Source organism: Poromitra crassiceps (genome assembly GCF_964638095.1).
Source record: "Poromitra crassiceps genome assembly, chromosome: 19".
In the NCBI taxonomy this organism is placed as follows: Eukaryota; Metazoa; Chordata; class Actinopteri; order Beryciformes; family Melamphaidae; genus Poromitra; species Poromitra crassiceps.
In genome coordinates this window covers 7,995,055-8,007,554 of record NC_139646.1, presented here as the reverse complement: position 1 = coordinate 8,007,554, position 12,500 = coordinate 7,995,055, and the positions used below count along the sequence as shown (strand labels likewise).

Below are 12,500 nucleotides of genomic sequence, written 5' to 3'. Positions count from 1 at the left end.
TATGCAGAATTCATTAACAGCTGCAGCTATGTTGGCCTTATTTTTGGATGAGGGACTACAACCAATTGAATAAACTTCAAACATTTGAAAATATACTAGTGGGGGTGGTGTTAAACCGTAGCCCCACTCACATGGGCCATTCTGAATGTTAAGGAATTAAGATGGTTGACGGTAGAAAACAGCTGAAATGGAGATTTTCATCCACATACGATTCTGCAAGGTAAACGGCCCAAAGTCGTTTCAAAATGATTTTATGCTCGTTAGTTAGGGACTCTCATGGCTATTCAACTACAGGCAGGGCCACATTGTGCTATGTAGATTTAAGATCTGTTCTACAGGCAGGGCCACATTGTGCTATGTAGATTTAAGATCTGTTCTGGGCAGAATACCTTTTTGTCCATGGCAGCAGTCGAATGGAATTGGCTTCCCGTAGAGATCAAATCAAGTCAGTCTTATCTCAAGATTTGAAAGGGAATGGTCCAACCACAGACACTTCATATGCACCCATGATTTTTAGCTCAGTTTATGTGTGATGTGTACTTAATACCCGACTATTGTTATTGTAATATTGTATGTTTTTGTGCACGTTTTAATTTGTCCCTTTTTTATTCTCCATTGACGTGCACGTTGTGTGTGTGAGTGTTTAGGTACACTTTTACATGTTATCCTCTGGGATGTACTACTGCCTGTACTTTTATACCCAGAGATAAATCAAATCAAGCCCTTTCTACTGTACTTTTTTCTTTATATAGGGGAGGGGAGGGGGTGTTAGAAAAACAAGGTTATAGAGTGGAAGTAAAGTCAGACAGAAAGTGGTTTTATTCCAGCACTGTCCAGTCATGTTGCTGCAGATTAGCTGACATCATTCCCTGCTATATATATGGACTCGACAGGAAGTGACACATCACCATCGTTATACATCATCATATCGCCATCATCCAAAATCATCATCATCATACATCACTGTCAACATCATCATCCATCCTCATCAACACCACCAGTAGATAAACTAACATTCAAAAATGTAGAAATTCACCTGTGTAGTTCTCATATCATTGATGCTGCTGTGTTAATAAAATATATTCTTAGCCATTTTTTTCTATAAAGTATTACAAGCCATAATATCACCTGAATAAGCCCTTCTACAGTATGCATCTGCCTCCCGTCTGAACTTCAGCCCTGCAGGAGAGACGGCCGGCTCCGGCACAATACAGCTCTGGCCAGCAGGGGGCGATCTGACTCTGCAGTTGGCCCGCATGTCTACGATCACACACAGAAACACTCACCTGTGTCTGAACTACCTCTACCCTGAGAATACTAAGACAGAGAAAGGAGAGGGGAAACACGAGGTGGGGCAGCTTTACGAAAACTAAGCTGATTGAATTGAGCATTCAGATGGACGGGATAAGGAAAGGCGAGGTAGAGAAGACAAAAGCCTAGGTCACACTGGATGTAAGGGTGAGTCGGGGCTTGGGGGGTGGGGGCGATACAGTAAATCTCATATAAATCTCTTATAAAATGTGCCTGGATCAGGTACTGTATGCAGTTACAAATTAAGTGAAAGAAGTCGTACAAAATTATTCATCAGTGTTAATGATATAATTTCAAAATACATTTGCAATGTAAATGTAAGCTGTAGGTTCTGTGCCCTGAAAAACGGTACACCTATTTGTATGTACAGCAAATTCTGGATGAATAGTGGAAAAGATTTTTGAAAGACACGAATCGGGTAGTGTTGGATGTCTCGTCTTCATGTGTGTGATTGACGGCTAGAAGAGTTTAGCCTGTACTGCCCTCTGCTCTTGTAGGTTAGTGTGACCTAGCAGAGCAGTAGTTTAGCCTGTACTGCCCTCTGCTCTTGTAGGTTAGTGTGACCTAGCAGAGCAGTAGTTTAGCCTGTACTGCCCTCTGCTCTTGTAGGTTAGTGACCTAGCAGAGCAGTAGTTTAGCCTGTACTGCCCTCTGCTCTTGTAGGTTAGTGACCTAGCAGAGCAGTAGTTTAGCCTGTACTGCCCTCTGCTCTTGTAGGTTAGTGACCTAGCAGAGCAGTAGTTTAGCCTGTACTGCCCTCTGCTCTTGTAGGTTAGTGTGACCTAGGCTTAGGGTTTAGCCTGTACTGCCCTCTGCTCTTGTAGGTTAGTGTGACCTAGCAGAGCAGTAGTTTAGCCTGTACTGCCCTCTGCTCTTGTAGGTTAGTGTGACCTAGGCTTAGGGTTTAGCCTGTACTGCCCTCTGCTCTTGTAGGTTAGTGTGACCTAGCAGAGCAGTAGTTTAGCCTGTACTGCCCTCTGCTCTTGTAGGTTAGTGTGACCTAGCAGAGCAGTAGTTTAGCCTGTACTGCCCTCTGCTCTTGTAGGTCAGTGTGACCTAGGCTTAGGGTTTAGCCTGTACTGCCCTCTGCTCTTGTAGGTTAGTGTGACCTAGCAGAGCAGTAGTTTAGCCTGTACTGCCCTCTGCTCTTGTAGGTTAGTGTGACCTAGCAGAGCAGTAGTTTAGCCTGTACTGCCCTCTGCTCTTGTAGGTTAGTGTGACCTAGCAGAGCAGTAGTTTAGCCTGTACTGCCCTCTGCTCTTGTAGGTTAGTGTGACCTAGCAGAGCAGTAGTTTAGCCTGTACTGCCCTCTGCTCTTGTAGGTTAGTGTGACCTAGGCTTAGGGTGCAAGGGAAGAGGACGAGAGTGAGGGTAGAAGGAAGAGAGCAAGCAAGGGAATGTGTTGAAAGGCTGTTTGAGTAAATATAGTTTGTCTGAACTAAAGCTAGGACTATGATAGAAGAAAAGGACATGTCTTGTGTGCATCTTGTCTGCAAATCAGCACGAGGGGAAAGTCTTTGAACACACACACACACACACACACACACACACACACACACACACGTGTACGGGTGCATGTACACACACAAGGTCTGAGAGAACCCTGCTCACACACCCTGTGAAAAACCTTGTGATTGGATGGGAGGAACTGAGGGGGTGCGGCCTGCAACAGGATACAGATTGTGACGCCCGCCCTTCTCATGTGTTCAATCAGCACATTAAGCTCCTCCCCATAAGAGAATAGCCAATCCTGCGGCATCGAGTTCGCTTAGTCGTCCACAGAACTGCCCTCTGGTTGGTGGGGAGAGGGGGTTGTGGCGTCAAAGGACAGGGTTCGCCGTCTCAGCTCAACACTGCTGTCCATCAGCTGGGTTGCCATGGTAACAGGCTCCTCCCCCGGAGGTGGGCTCATCCTCTCCTTCCTGTTCCTGCCTGAAACCGGAGACACCGATTGGCTGAGACGGCACCTCTGCTCCCCGGGAGCAAGGTGTCTGCTTTTGTGTAAGGAGGCGGGAGAAAGTTGTGTCTGCGAGTGCGTGCCAACAGAGCTGTTGATTCGACTGACTTCCTCGTCGGCGTCGTCTAACTGGGGGCTGCTGGGCTCAGACAGCGCTTCAGGGCCGGGAACATGCAGACTGGACATGATCTGGGGACTGACAGGTCTCGCCTCAGCGTCCGTCTCTGCCTGCGTATGACAGACGGTTTGTTCGGGTGCAAGTTCTCCTCCGGTGGCCTCACTGTGACTCCGGCTATGGCCTCTGCATGAGATGACCCTCTGGGGGTTTGTGTATTTCAGCGTGTGGACGCTGGAGGAGCGCTGGCGTCGAGGGCTGGCAGACGCTGAGGGCACAGAGAGGTGGGACTCCCCGAGGTCGTCAGCTGAACTGCAGCTCTGATCCAGCGAGTCATGCCGCACAGCCTCCTGCGGACAGAACGCACACGCACACGCACACACACACACACAGAGTAAGTGTGAGCATGTTTTATAACTTTGATTAAACTAGGCATCTCGTGCGCTATGCGCGCTCGATTCGTAGCACTGATGACATCACTGATGACATCATCACTGATGTCACTGATGACATCATCACTGAAGTTATCAGTGTGTGTCTGTCTCTTGTGTGTGTTTGTGTGTGCCTGTCTGTTTCTTGTGTGTGTGTGTGTGTGTGTGTGTGTGTGTGTGTGTGTGTGTGTGTGTGTGAGTGAATTTATGACATCACTGATGATGTCATCAGTGGGACAGACAGAGAAATAAACAAACAAACAGACAGAGCCCCAGCTCCCTGAGCTGCCCCTGCAGCTCGCCAAGCTGGCCCTACAGCTCGTAATTCCCGCATTTGCAGCTCAGCCGCTGCACAGCCTTGCCCGCAACTCGGCTGCTGCGCGGCCTTGCCCGCAACTCTTTTTTTTTTTTTTTTTTTTTTTTTTTTAATGTTCAACATGTTTTATAAAGAGAAGCACACACAGAGTATATCAGGGGAATTGAACATGGCAAATGTAAAGAGACTGATGTAAAGTGACACTCCAGTCAAACTTCTGAGTCAAACAGTCAAAGACAGGGTTACAACTGTGTTCATGTTGGATTACATGTCAAATAAATGATCAGTTTGAAAGAAAAGTACAATTCGATTCTTAAAATAACTCAATTCACTTAAAACAAACCAGTTCTCTTAAAACAACTCAACATGCACAAGGTTCTTACAGTAAGTAAACATTTTCTAATTTAGAACCAAAATACTTCCACCTTTTCTCGACTGGATTTGAACATTTTGGGCAGTGAACATGTCACTCTACATGTATATCACTACAATACAGTATGTAGGTGGATCTGCATCTGTATGAAACCAGCATTCACATATGCATATAGGGACTGAACAACATTTAATAAACAAATTATAATGTAACGTAATGTAACATTGTTTTCCTTATTTTCCCAGGCTTTTTGTCCAAGTCCCAAACCTTTCAACACCGAAAGAAATAAAAAATGAAATAAAACAATTTTGTCTGCTTGTTCCAGGCTTGTGTTAGTTATCCAGACTGAGATGTGTTCAGATGTGAATGCAGCAGAACCTGTGTGCAGCCTTGCTGCCGCTGGCCGCTCTGCACAGGAGGTAGAGGAGTCCGGCTCCCAGCACGCTCAGTGCCACTCTACTCAGGGGACGCAGCCTCCAGTTGCCATGGGGACCAGGCTGAGGAAGCTGGCAGCAATCTCCGGTCTCGTTCATCTGAGACAGCAGATTGCGGAGGCAGGTGAGCTCCTTCTGCAGGTCTCCAGCCTGGATGATCACCTGGTTGCAGAGGGCCTGGGCCTCCCTCCTGGGGTCCAGGGAGAAGACCAGCTTGGAGGGTTGCCGGGGGAAACGGCTGATGACGTCCTGGACCGTTTCAGTCAGGTAGCAGCACTGCTGCCTCACACTGATCAGGAAGCTGTTCAGCTCCTCACTCCCGCTGTCGATGTTTTCCAGTTGGGAAAGGGTTTCCAGACCCACTCTGTCCAGATGCATCTGCTGCATGGCGGTCAGCATCTTCTGCTGGTCGTCTGGGTCTGTGATGCCAATCTTCTCCAGGTCATCCTTCTCCATGGTCAACAGGTGGTTCCAGCTGATGTCATTCTCAGCCATGATGTCAGCGAGGTAGGGGAGGTCGAGGCCGTGCAGGAGAAGCTCCAGGTCGCCCAGCTTCACTGCACTCTCCCTGGACGCGGCGGGTTTAGAGTCAGTCTTGGAGATTTTGGAGAGCGCCTCCTCAGAGCTGGAGGTTTGGGCCCGGGATGAAGAGGCCAGGATCCTGGATATCTGTGGCTGTTTAAAGATCACAGCCAGATCAGCAGGACTCTTGTCAGCAGAAGACTTTGAGTTGCCGATATCCCAGCCTGCGTCGTCGCTGCAGTCGCTTTCATCTCCAGCAGGGAAGCCACCAAGATTGTAGTCCTCGCTGCACATGGCTCCAGTTTGCTCCATGGTTCGTATCCCACGACTTCCTCTTTCCTTTCTTTAATCTTATTTTCCTTCTTCTTCTTCCGCCGTTCAGCGTCTAAGTCTTCCTCTTCTCCTTCTGTTATGTGTTTTAATCTGTTTTTAGGTACAGTGTGTGGTTTAATGTCGAGTTGTTGCACTGCTTACAGGCGGTTCACTTTGTTTCTCCCTTGCCCGCAACTCGACTGCTGTGTGGCCATCACTGATGATGTCAGATTTATGACATCACTGATGATGTCACAGTGGGATTTATGACATCACTGATGATGTCACAGTGTGATTTATGACATCACTGGGATTTATGACATCACTGATGATGTCATAGTGGGATATAGATAGATAGATAGATAGATAGATAGATAGCATAGAATACAATAGAACATACCTGTCTCCTCAACTGTCTGCTGGCAGTGCGGAAGGATCCTGGTCTCTGTGGGGTTGAACTGTCTGGAATATAGGAGGGGCTCAGTTTGTTTCTATCTAAACTGTCTTCAGGACTGAGCCAATGAGGAGAGCGCCTGCTGGCGGTGTGGGTGGGACTCAGTGAGGACCGTCTGTCTATACTGTGGGCAGAACTAAGTTTGGGTCTGTCTCTGCTGTGCTCTGTATTAAGCTGGTATCCGTCTATACTATCAGCAGAAATGAGTTTGGGTCTGTCTGGGGTACGGTCTGTATTAAGCTGGTATCCATCTATACTGTGGGCAGAAGTAAGTGTGTGTCTGTTCATGCTGTGGGCCCGACTAAGCCTGTAACCATCTATACTGTGGCATGAGTTAAGTCGATGTCTGTGTATTCTATGGGCCGGACTACACCTGTAGCCATCAATACTGTGGGCTGGACTGAGTCTGTGTGGGGTGTGTCTGAGGTGTATGACGGGCATGGAGCTGCGTCCGGATCCCAGTGAAGCACGGCTGAAGGAGGGCAATGCTCCTGGAACCTGCAGCAAAGAACTGGCCCCGCTGGAGCACAGCGACGACATGGAGCCTGGAGACAGAGGGGCGTAGGTTACAGACAAAAACAGAAAAACTACACTATAGACCACTATAAACTACACTATGACCACACTAGACCACTCGATTTGCTCATTTTCGCCGAAAATGTCCAACTTCTTTCAACTTCTGGATCATAAAAGGAGTTTGTCTATGGATCAAATGAATAGAGAATTCCTTTCTCAGTGATCAGAACTCAGTCCCCCTTAGTATTTAATATTTGTGAAAAACAGATTGCATTTGGTATACGATACGTTTTTAAGTGGGTGAAAAACAGACAACAGAAAGTGGGGGCTAGGCATGTCGGGCGTCTATATGAACACACTCACGTAAGCGGATGATTTATTGTGATTGATTTTTTTAATTTGGCTTAAAGAAATCCATCGTCAACACAGAAGATACATTATGTACTGAGAAAGCCAGGTCCAAAGGAAAAAAGCCTGTGCCAAACAACAGACTCCTTTTGAAAACCTTTTTTGAATGGTGAATTTTGGCCATGATCCAGAATTCTATTTCTGGTCAGAAAAAAAGATGACACACTTGAGCGCTCTATTGTTAAAGCCTCTTTGTTCCGCACCGCATCTCAAGTGCATAGTGTGTCGTCATCTCTCCCAGCTCTGAAAGCAATCATATTTATAACAATTCATTTTTGTCTGTACTATGGTAAAGAAAATATATCACTATTCCCTAATTAGCTGCGACGGTCAAACTGGTTACCTGAGTAGCTGTAGCCAGAGTAGGCCTCATGGCCAATGGGAGGATAGGGGGAGCATCTGAATGGCTGAATGTAGCTGTCGCTAGGGAGAGAAAGCATGCGTCCCATACTCAGCAGGTTGCCATGGGAACACTCCTCTTCCTCAATCTGCACCTAATAATAATAATAATAATACATTTAATTGATATAGCCCTTTTCAAGATACTCAAAGATGCTTTACAAAAGTAAAAAAATTCTCATTAAAAAAAGAATCATATTAAAAATGGAGGAGTTTGTGAGTGAGGAGGACATTGAATTGGATGTGTTGTGGGACAGGGAGCCAGTGGAGGTTATGGAGGACAGGGGTGATGTGGTCACGGGAGTGGGTGAGCAGATGAGCAGCAGATCTGTGGATGTACTGGAGTTTATTTAGGACTTTGGATGATGTGCCATAAAGATGCTGTTGCAGTAATCAACTCTAGATGTGATGAGAGCATGGATCAGAGTTTCGTCAGCAGAGAAAGAGAGAGATGGGCGGAGACAGGCTATGTTTTTAAGAGGAAAAAGGCAGTTCTGGTGATTTATTTGATGTGGTGTTCAAAGGACAGGCTGCTGTCAAAGTTGACTCCAAGGTTGCGGACGTGTGGGGACTGGGGAGGGAGACAGAATAGAGTTCTCAGGTTGCGGACGTGTGGGGACTGGGGGAGGGAGACAGAATAGAGTTCTCAGGTTGCGGACGTGTGGGGACTGGGGGAGGGAGACAGAATAGAGTTCTCAGGTTGCGGACGTGTGGGGACTGGGGAGGGAGACAGAATAGAGGTCTCAGGTTGCGGACGTGTGGGGACTGGGGAGGGAGACAGAATAGAGTTCTCAGGTTGCGGACGTGTGGGGACTGGGGGAGGGAGACAGAATAGAGTTCTCAGGTTGCGGACGTGTGGGGACTGGGGAGGGAGACAGAATAGAGGTCTCAGGTTGCGGACGTGTGGGGACTGGGGAGGGAGACAGAATAGAGTTCTCAGGTTGCGGACGTGTGGGGACTGGGGGAGGGAGACAGAATAGAGTTCTCAGGTTGCGGACGTGTGGGGACTGGGGAGGGAGACAGAATAGAGGTCTCAGGTTGCGGACGTGTGGGGACTGGGGAGGGAGACAGAATAGAGTTATCGCTGGTGATGCAGAAGTGGTGAGTGGCTTCGCTGAGGGTTTTGGGACAATGACTATCAAGTCAGATTTATCACAGTTGGGTTTGAGGAAATTGGCTTGCATCCATGATTTGATCTCAGTGACTCAGTGAGGCAGTTTGTCAGAGTGGAGTGAGTTGCTGGGAGATGGATTTGGTGGAGACACGTAAGATCATCATCACTGTCACCGGTATTGTCACCTCCACTCCCTCACACACAAACCGACACACTCACACACACACACACACACACACACACACTCACTCTCTGTCAGTACCTGGGCAGGTGTGTCTGCATTTGGCCCTTGGTCTCCGCCCATAGCTGCAATAAGGGCCTCCTCCCTCTCTCTCCTCTCATCTATCTCGTCCTGCAGCGCCTCCTTGTTGCTCTCCTCCAGGTGCTTCATCAGAACGGCCACGACCACGTTGACGAGCACAAACTGAGCCGTGAGGACGAAGGTGACAAAGTAGAGGGGGGAGATCAGCGGCAGGTAGGTCAGACAGTGGCGGTCCTCCGGACGACAATCACGCAGTGTGTCCTAGAGATGGTGGGTGGAGGGGGGGGGGGGGGGGGGGGTTACGATGAGAGGGGAGAGATAATGAAGCAACTCAATGACAGAGAGAAGGGAGGGGCTCAGGTGATATCCTTGGGTATTTGTTAGAGCTCTGCATTCTGGCCCGAGCCTGCCTGTTTTTTGTTTTTGTTTTGTTTTTTAATGTTTGAACTGACACATTGTGGTGTTCAACGTGTTTTCATGTCGTTTTTTGCATAGTGTTGATCTGATATAGGCTTAGGCGCTCAGGCCCGAACACGTAAGGCCCGGGACGGGCTAGGCTAGGGCCTAGATTTGAGGCCCGTGCAGGGCTCTAGTATTTGTGCACTACATTGTACTTCCCCCTCTTCTCCAACAGGGGGAGATGTTGATCTGAGCAGGAGAGACCTTGAGCCTCTCACAGAACAATAACAAACCCTTGTAGCCCTCGACTGTCACAGCAGCTCTTAGTCTGTTAGGAAAAACACTGCTCTCTGCCTGATGCAACGCCTGTCTCATAATGGATGCTATGTGTAAGTAAGATAGGCGTCCAAATGTGAAACACACACACATGAAAAGAGGGATAGAGAGAGAGAAACAGGGAGAGAGAGAGAGAGAGAGAGAGAGAGAGAGAGGGAAATTACCTTCATAATTCCATTCCAGTTGTCCCCAGTGGAGACCCTGAACAGTGTGAGGAAAGCCATGCCAAAGTTGTCAAACGTAGCGTGGCGACTAAGACCCTCGCATGGGTTGTCGTCCGAACACTCTGGAAAGAGGAGGAACAGGAGAACAGAGTGTTAGATAAAAGAGAGATGTAGGGGTGAGGAGTAGAACGGAGAGAGAGAGAGAGAGAGAGAGAGAGAGCTAGCAAGTATAGATTAGAGGACTGATCAGAACATTGATATAATTGACATAATTAATGCATGCAGCCTAACGAAATTAACGGCCGTTACGTAATTCATGGATATTTCATCAGTGTCAGCCGAGGCACACCCACGATACACGCACACCCACACACTCGTGCACGCACGCGCGCACACGCACACACACACACACACACACACACACACACACACACACACACACACACACACACACACACACACACACACACACACACACACACACACACACACACACACACACACACACACACACACACACACACACACTAACCCAGTTTTCCAAAGAGCTCAACTCCCAGAGCAGCATAGATGAAGAACAGCAACATGAACAGCAGCCCTAGATTCCCCACCTAGACAGACAGACATATTACATGCACACACAGATATATATACAGTATATGATACATAGAAAAAACATGTATATGCCCAGAGAGACACAAACATACAAACAGATACAAAGCGGCCATAGACAGAGACTACAAAGCGCTATTGCTCTTTGCTTATTGCAATCTAGAACTTCATGGAACTTCATTCCATCATGGAATCTGGAATTAAGTCATGTGATTGTGCTAAAGTTTTAGTTTGAGAAACGTGTCTTTTCTCAAACCAAGCCCCCACGAACAGCTCTGGGGCTGCGAAGCAAATGGTGGCCAAGCTTGGTATTGCAAGTCACATGATGACCTGCAGCCCAGAAACCAGTTTTTTCCTGTCCACTTACACGGGGAAAGAAGGAGCTCTAAAACCCTGGGAAACATTTTCTGGGCATCATTCAAAGTAAAAAAAAGTTTTGATTATTATTATTAATAATTATTATTATTATTGTTTTTTATGGGCCCATTTTTCTTCCGAAGCCACCAAGAGCTCCCTCTCTCTCTATGGCTCTGGGCCTGGGCTCGCTCGTCAACGCAGGCAGACATGCACATATGATCTTGGGCTGCACATCAAGGAAGTACAACCAGGAAGAAAACCCCCTTCAAAATGCTTCACGCGCCAATGAGCAGCTTACGTTCGAATGAATGGGTGGGCGTTTCCTATACCCTATTATACAGTCTATTGCTGCCTTCCAGACAACTGGGACCTTCAGATTTTCTGTCCTCCTATTAGGAAAAGTGCGCTGGAACGGCACTCAAAGTGGGAGCTCCGACTTGAAAACTGGGAGAAAGAAATCGACCCCCACTAGGCTGGGAACCAGTTGTCTGACGTCACACAACAATGGCCGCAACATGGAGTATGTAGTCTGAAGTATTAAGTGCCTAAATAAAATGTATAATAGAGTCTGTTACATTATGTGTCATTGCTGCTCCTCATTTTCATTTAAATATGTAAGGAGGGTGCTCTGCTCGTTGTTAAGCTGTCTTGCTATTTGCCAAACAAAAAAAAGTTTGTTGCGGTCCGCCATGTTTCTTGGTTGCATTTTGCCTTTGTGCTCTGGAATGCTTTGAATGTGGGGGGTGGGACTTTTCCACTGGGAAACACTCACGTCCCAGGTGTCTGGAAGGCAGCATATGTACCCGATTCAGTTTATTTTAATACATCCATGGTCCAGACCTTCCGATCTGCCCACTCCACCCAGCCTCTGGTCTGGCCTCGTGATATGCAACAGCGATTTCCTCGGTTGAAAAAATGATTAGCCAATCAGCATCAATAAACAGTGCAATGGGCGGGACTAACCCCATTGTCAAGCCGTTTCTTGTCGTCAAGTGCGCCAAGGAGTAATAATAATAACAACAATGGTGGCTGGCACACACGAGGTAGACACTGCTATTTGAGGCTGTTTCAAATGGATTAAAAGTACCAATTACTTTGAAATCCAAACAACACTCTGAGTCTGCTTTGAAGGCATTTATTCAAAGGGGAGATGCGTTGTTGTTGTTGTTTTTTGCCTTCTCCCCACTGGATTAAATTCAGGCTGATACGTTGGTCTCTAGTGATTGGGTAAGAAGGAAAATGGAATTTGCGCAAATGGGTTCGAGTGGAGGCATCGTCAGACTAGAAGATGGAAACGGAGTGTAACAAGTTGACAATTGAGTCCGATATCAGGCGACTGTTTTTCAGAATGAGTACCACTTCTTACCTGGGGCAGAGCTTGCATCACCGTGTCCAATAGAGATCTCATTCCCGTCGCCATCTTCAACAACTTCAACACTGAAACATCGTAATGGTGTTAGCTCTCAGCAGCCACACGCCGTGTGTGTGTGTGTGTGTGTGTGTGTGTGTGTGTGTGTGTGTGTGTGTGTGTGTGTGTGTGTGTGTGTGTGTGTGTGTGTGTGTGCGTGGCGTGTGTGTGTGTGTACCTCTCGCTATCCTCAGTACTCTCATGATGCGTATGATGGTGGGGTTGATGGGCAGGGAAGCATTCAGGTCTATCTCCTCCAGTGTGATTCCCATAATGGACAACAACACAATGGCTAAGTCC

General features: G+C 47.4%; 2 protein-coding genes across 2 annotated transcripts in view; both read right to left on the bottom strand.

Moving 5' to 3' along the window:
- Positions 1–3,079: 3,079 nt before the first annotated feature.
- Positions 3,080–12,500, bottom strand: part of LOC310793863 (voltage-dependent T-type calcium channel subunit alpha-1H-like) — a gene marked incomplete at both ends in the record, with an annotated part of 73,750 nt that continues 64,329 nt past the window's right edge. The window contains 8 exons of the mRNA XM_083655755.1: positions 3,080–3,733; positions 6,172–6,770; positions 7,493–7,643; positions 8,925–9,185; positions 9,824–9,945; positions 10,356–10,434; positions 12,159–12,229; positions 12,379–12,500. The exon at positions 12,379–12,500 is cut by the window's right edge and continues 12 nt beyond it. Of these exons, the coding sequence (XP_083511881.1) occupies positions 3,080–3,733; positions 6,172–6,770; positions 7,493–7,643; positions 8,925–9,185; positions 9,824–9,945; positions 10,356–10,434; positions 12,159–12,229; positions 12,379–12,500 (2,059 nt within the window). The remainder of the gene's footprint in view (positions 3,734–6,171; positions 6,771–7,492; positions 7,644–8,924; positions 9,186–9,823; positions 9,946–10,355; positions 10,435–12,158; positions 12,230–12,378) is intronic.
- asz1 (ankyrin repeat, SAM and basic leucine zipper domain containing 1) lies at positions 4,860–5,771 on the bottom strand (the record flags this gene model as incomplete). The annotated part of the gene is made up of 1 exon (XM_083655246.1): positions 4,860–5,771. The coding sequence occupies one exon, from the start codon at positions 5,769–5,771 to the stop codon at positions 4,860–4,862; it is 912 nt and encodes a 303-aa protein (XP_083511372.1).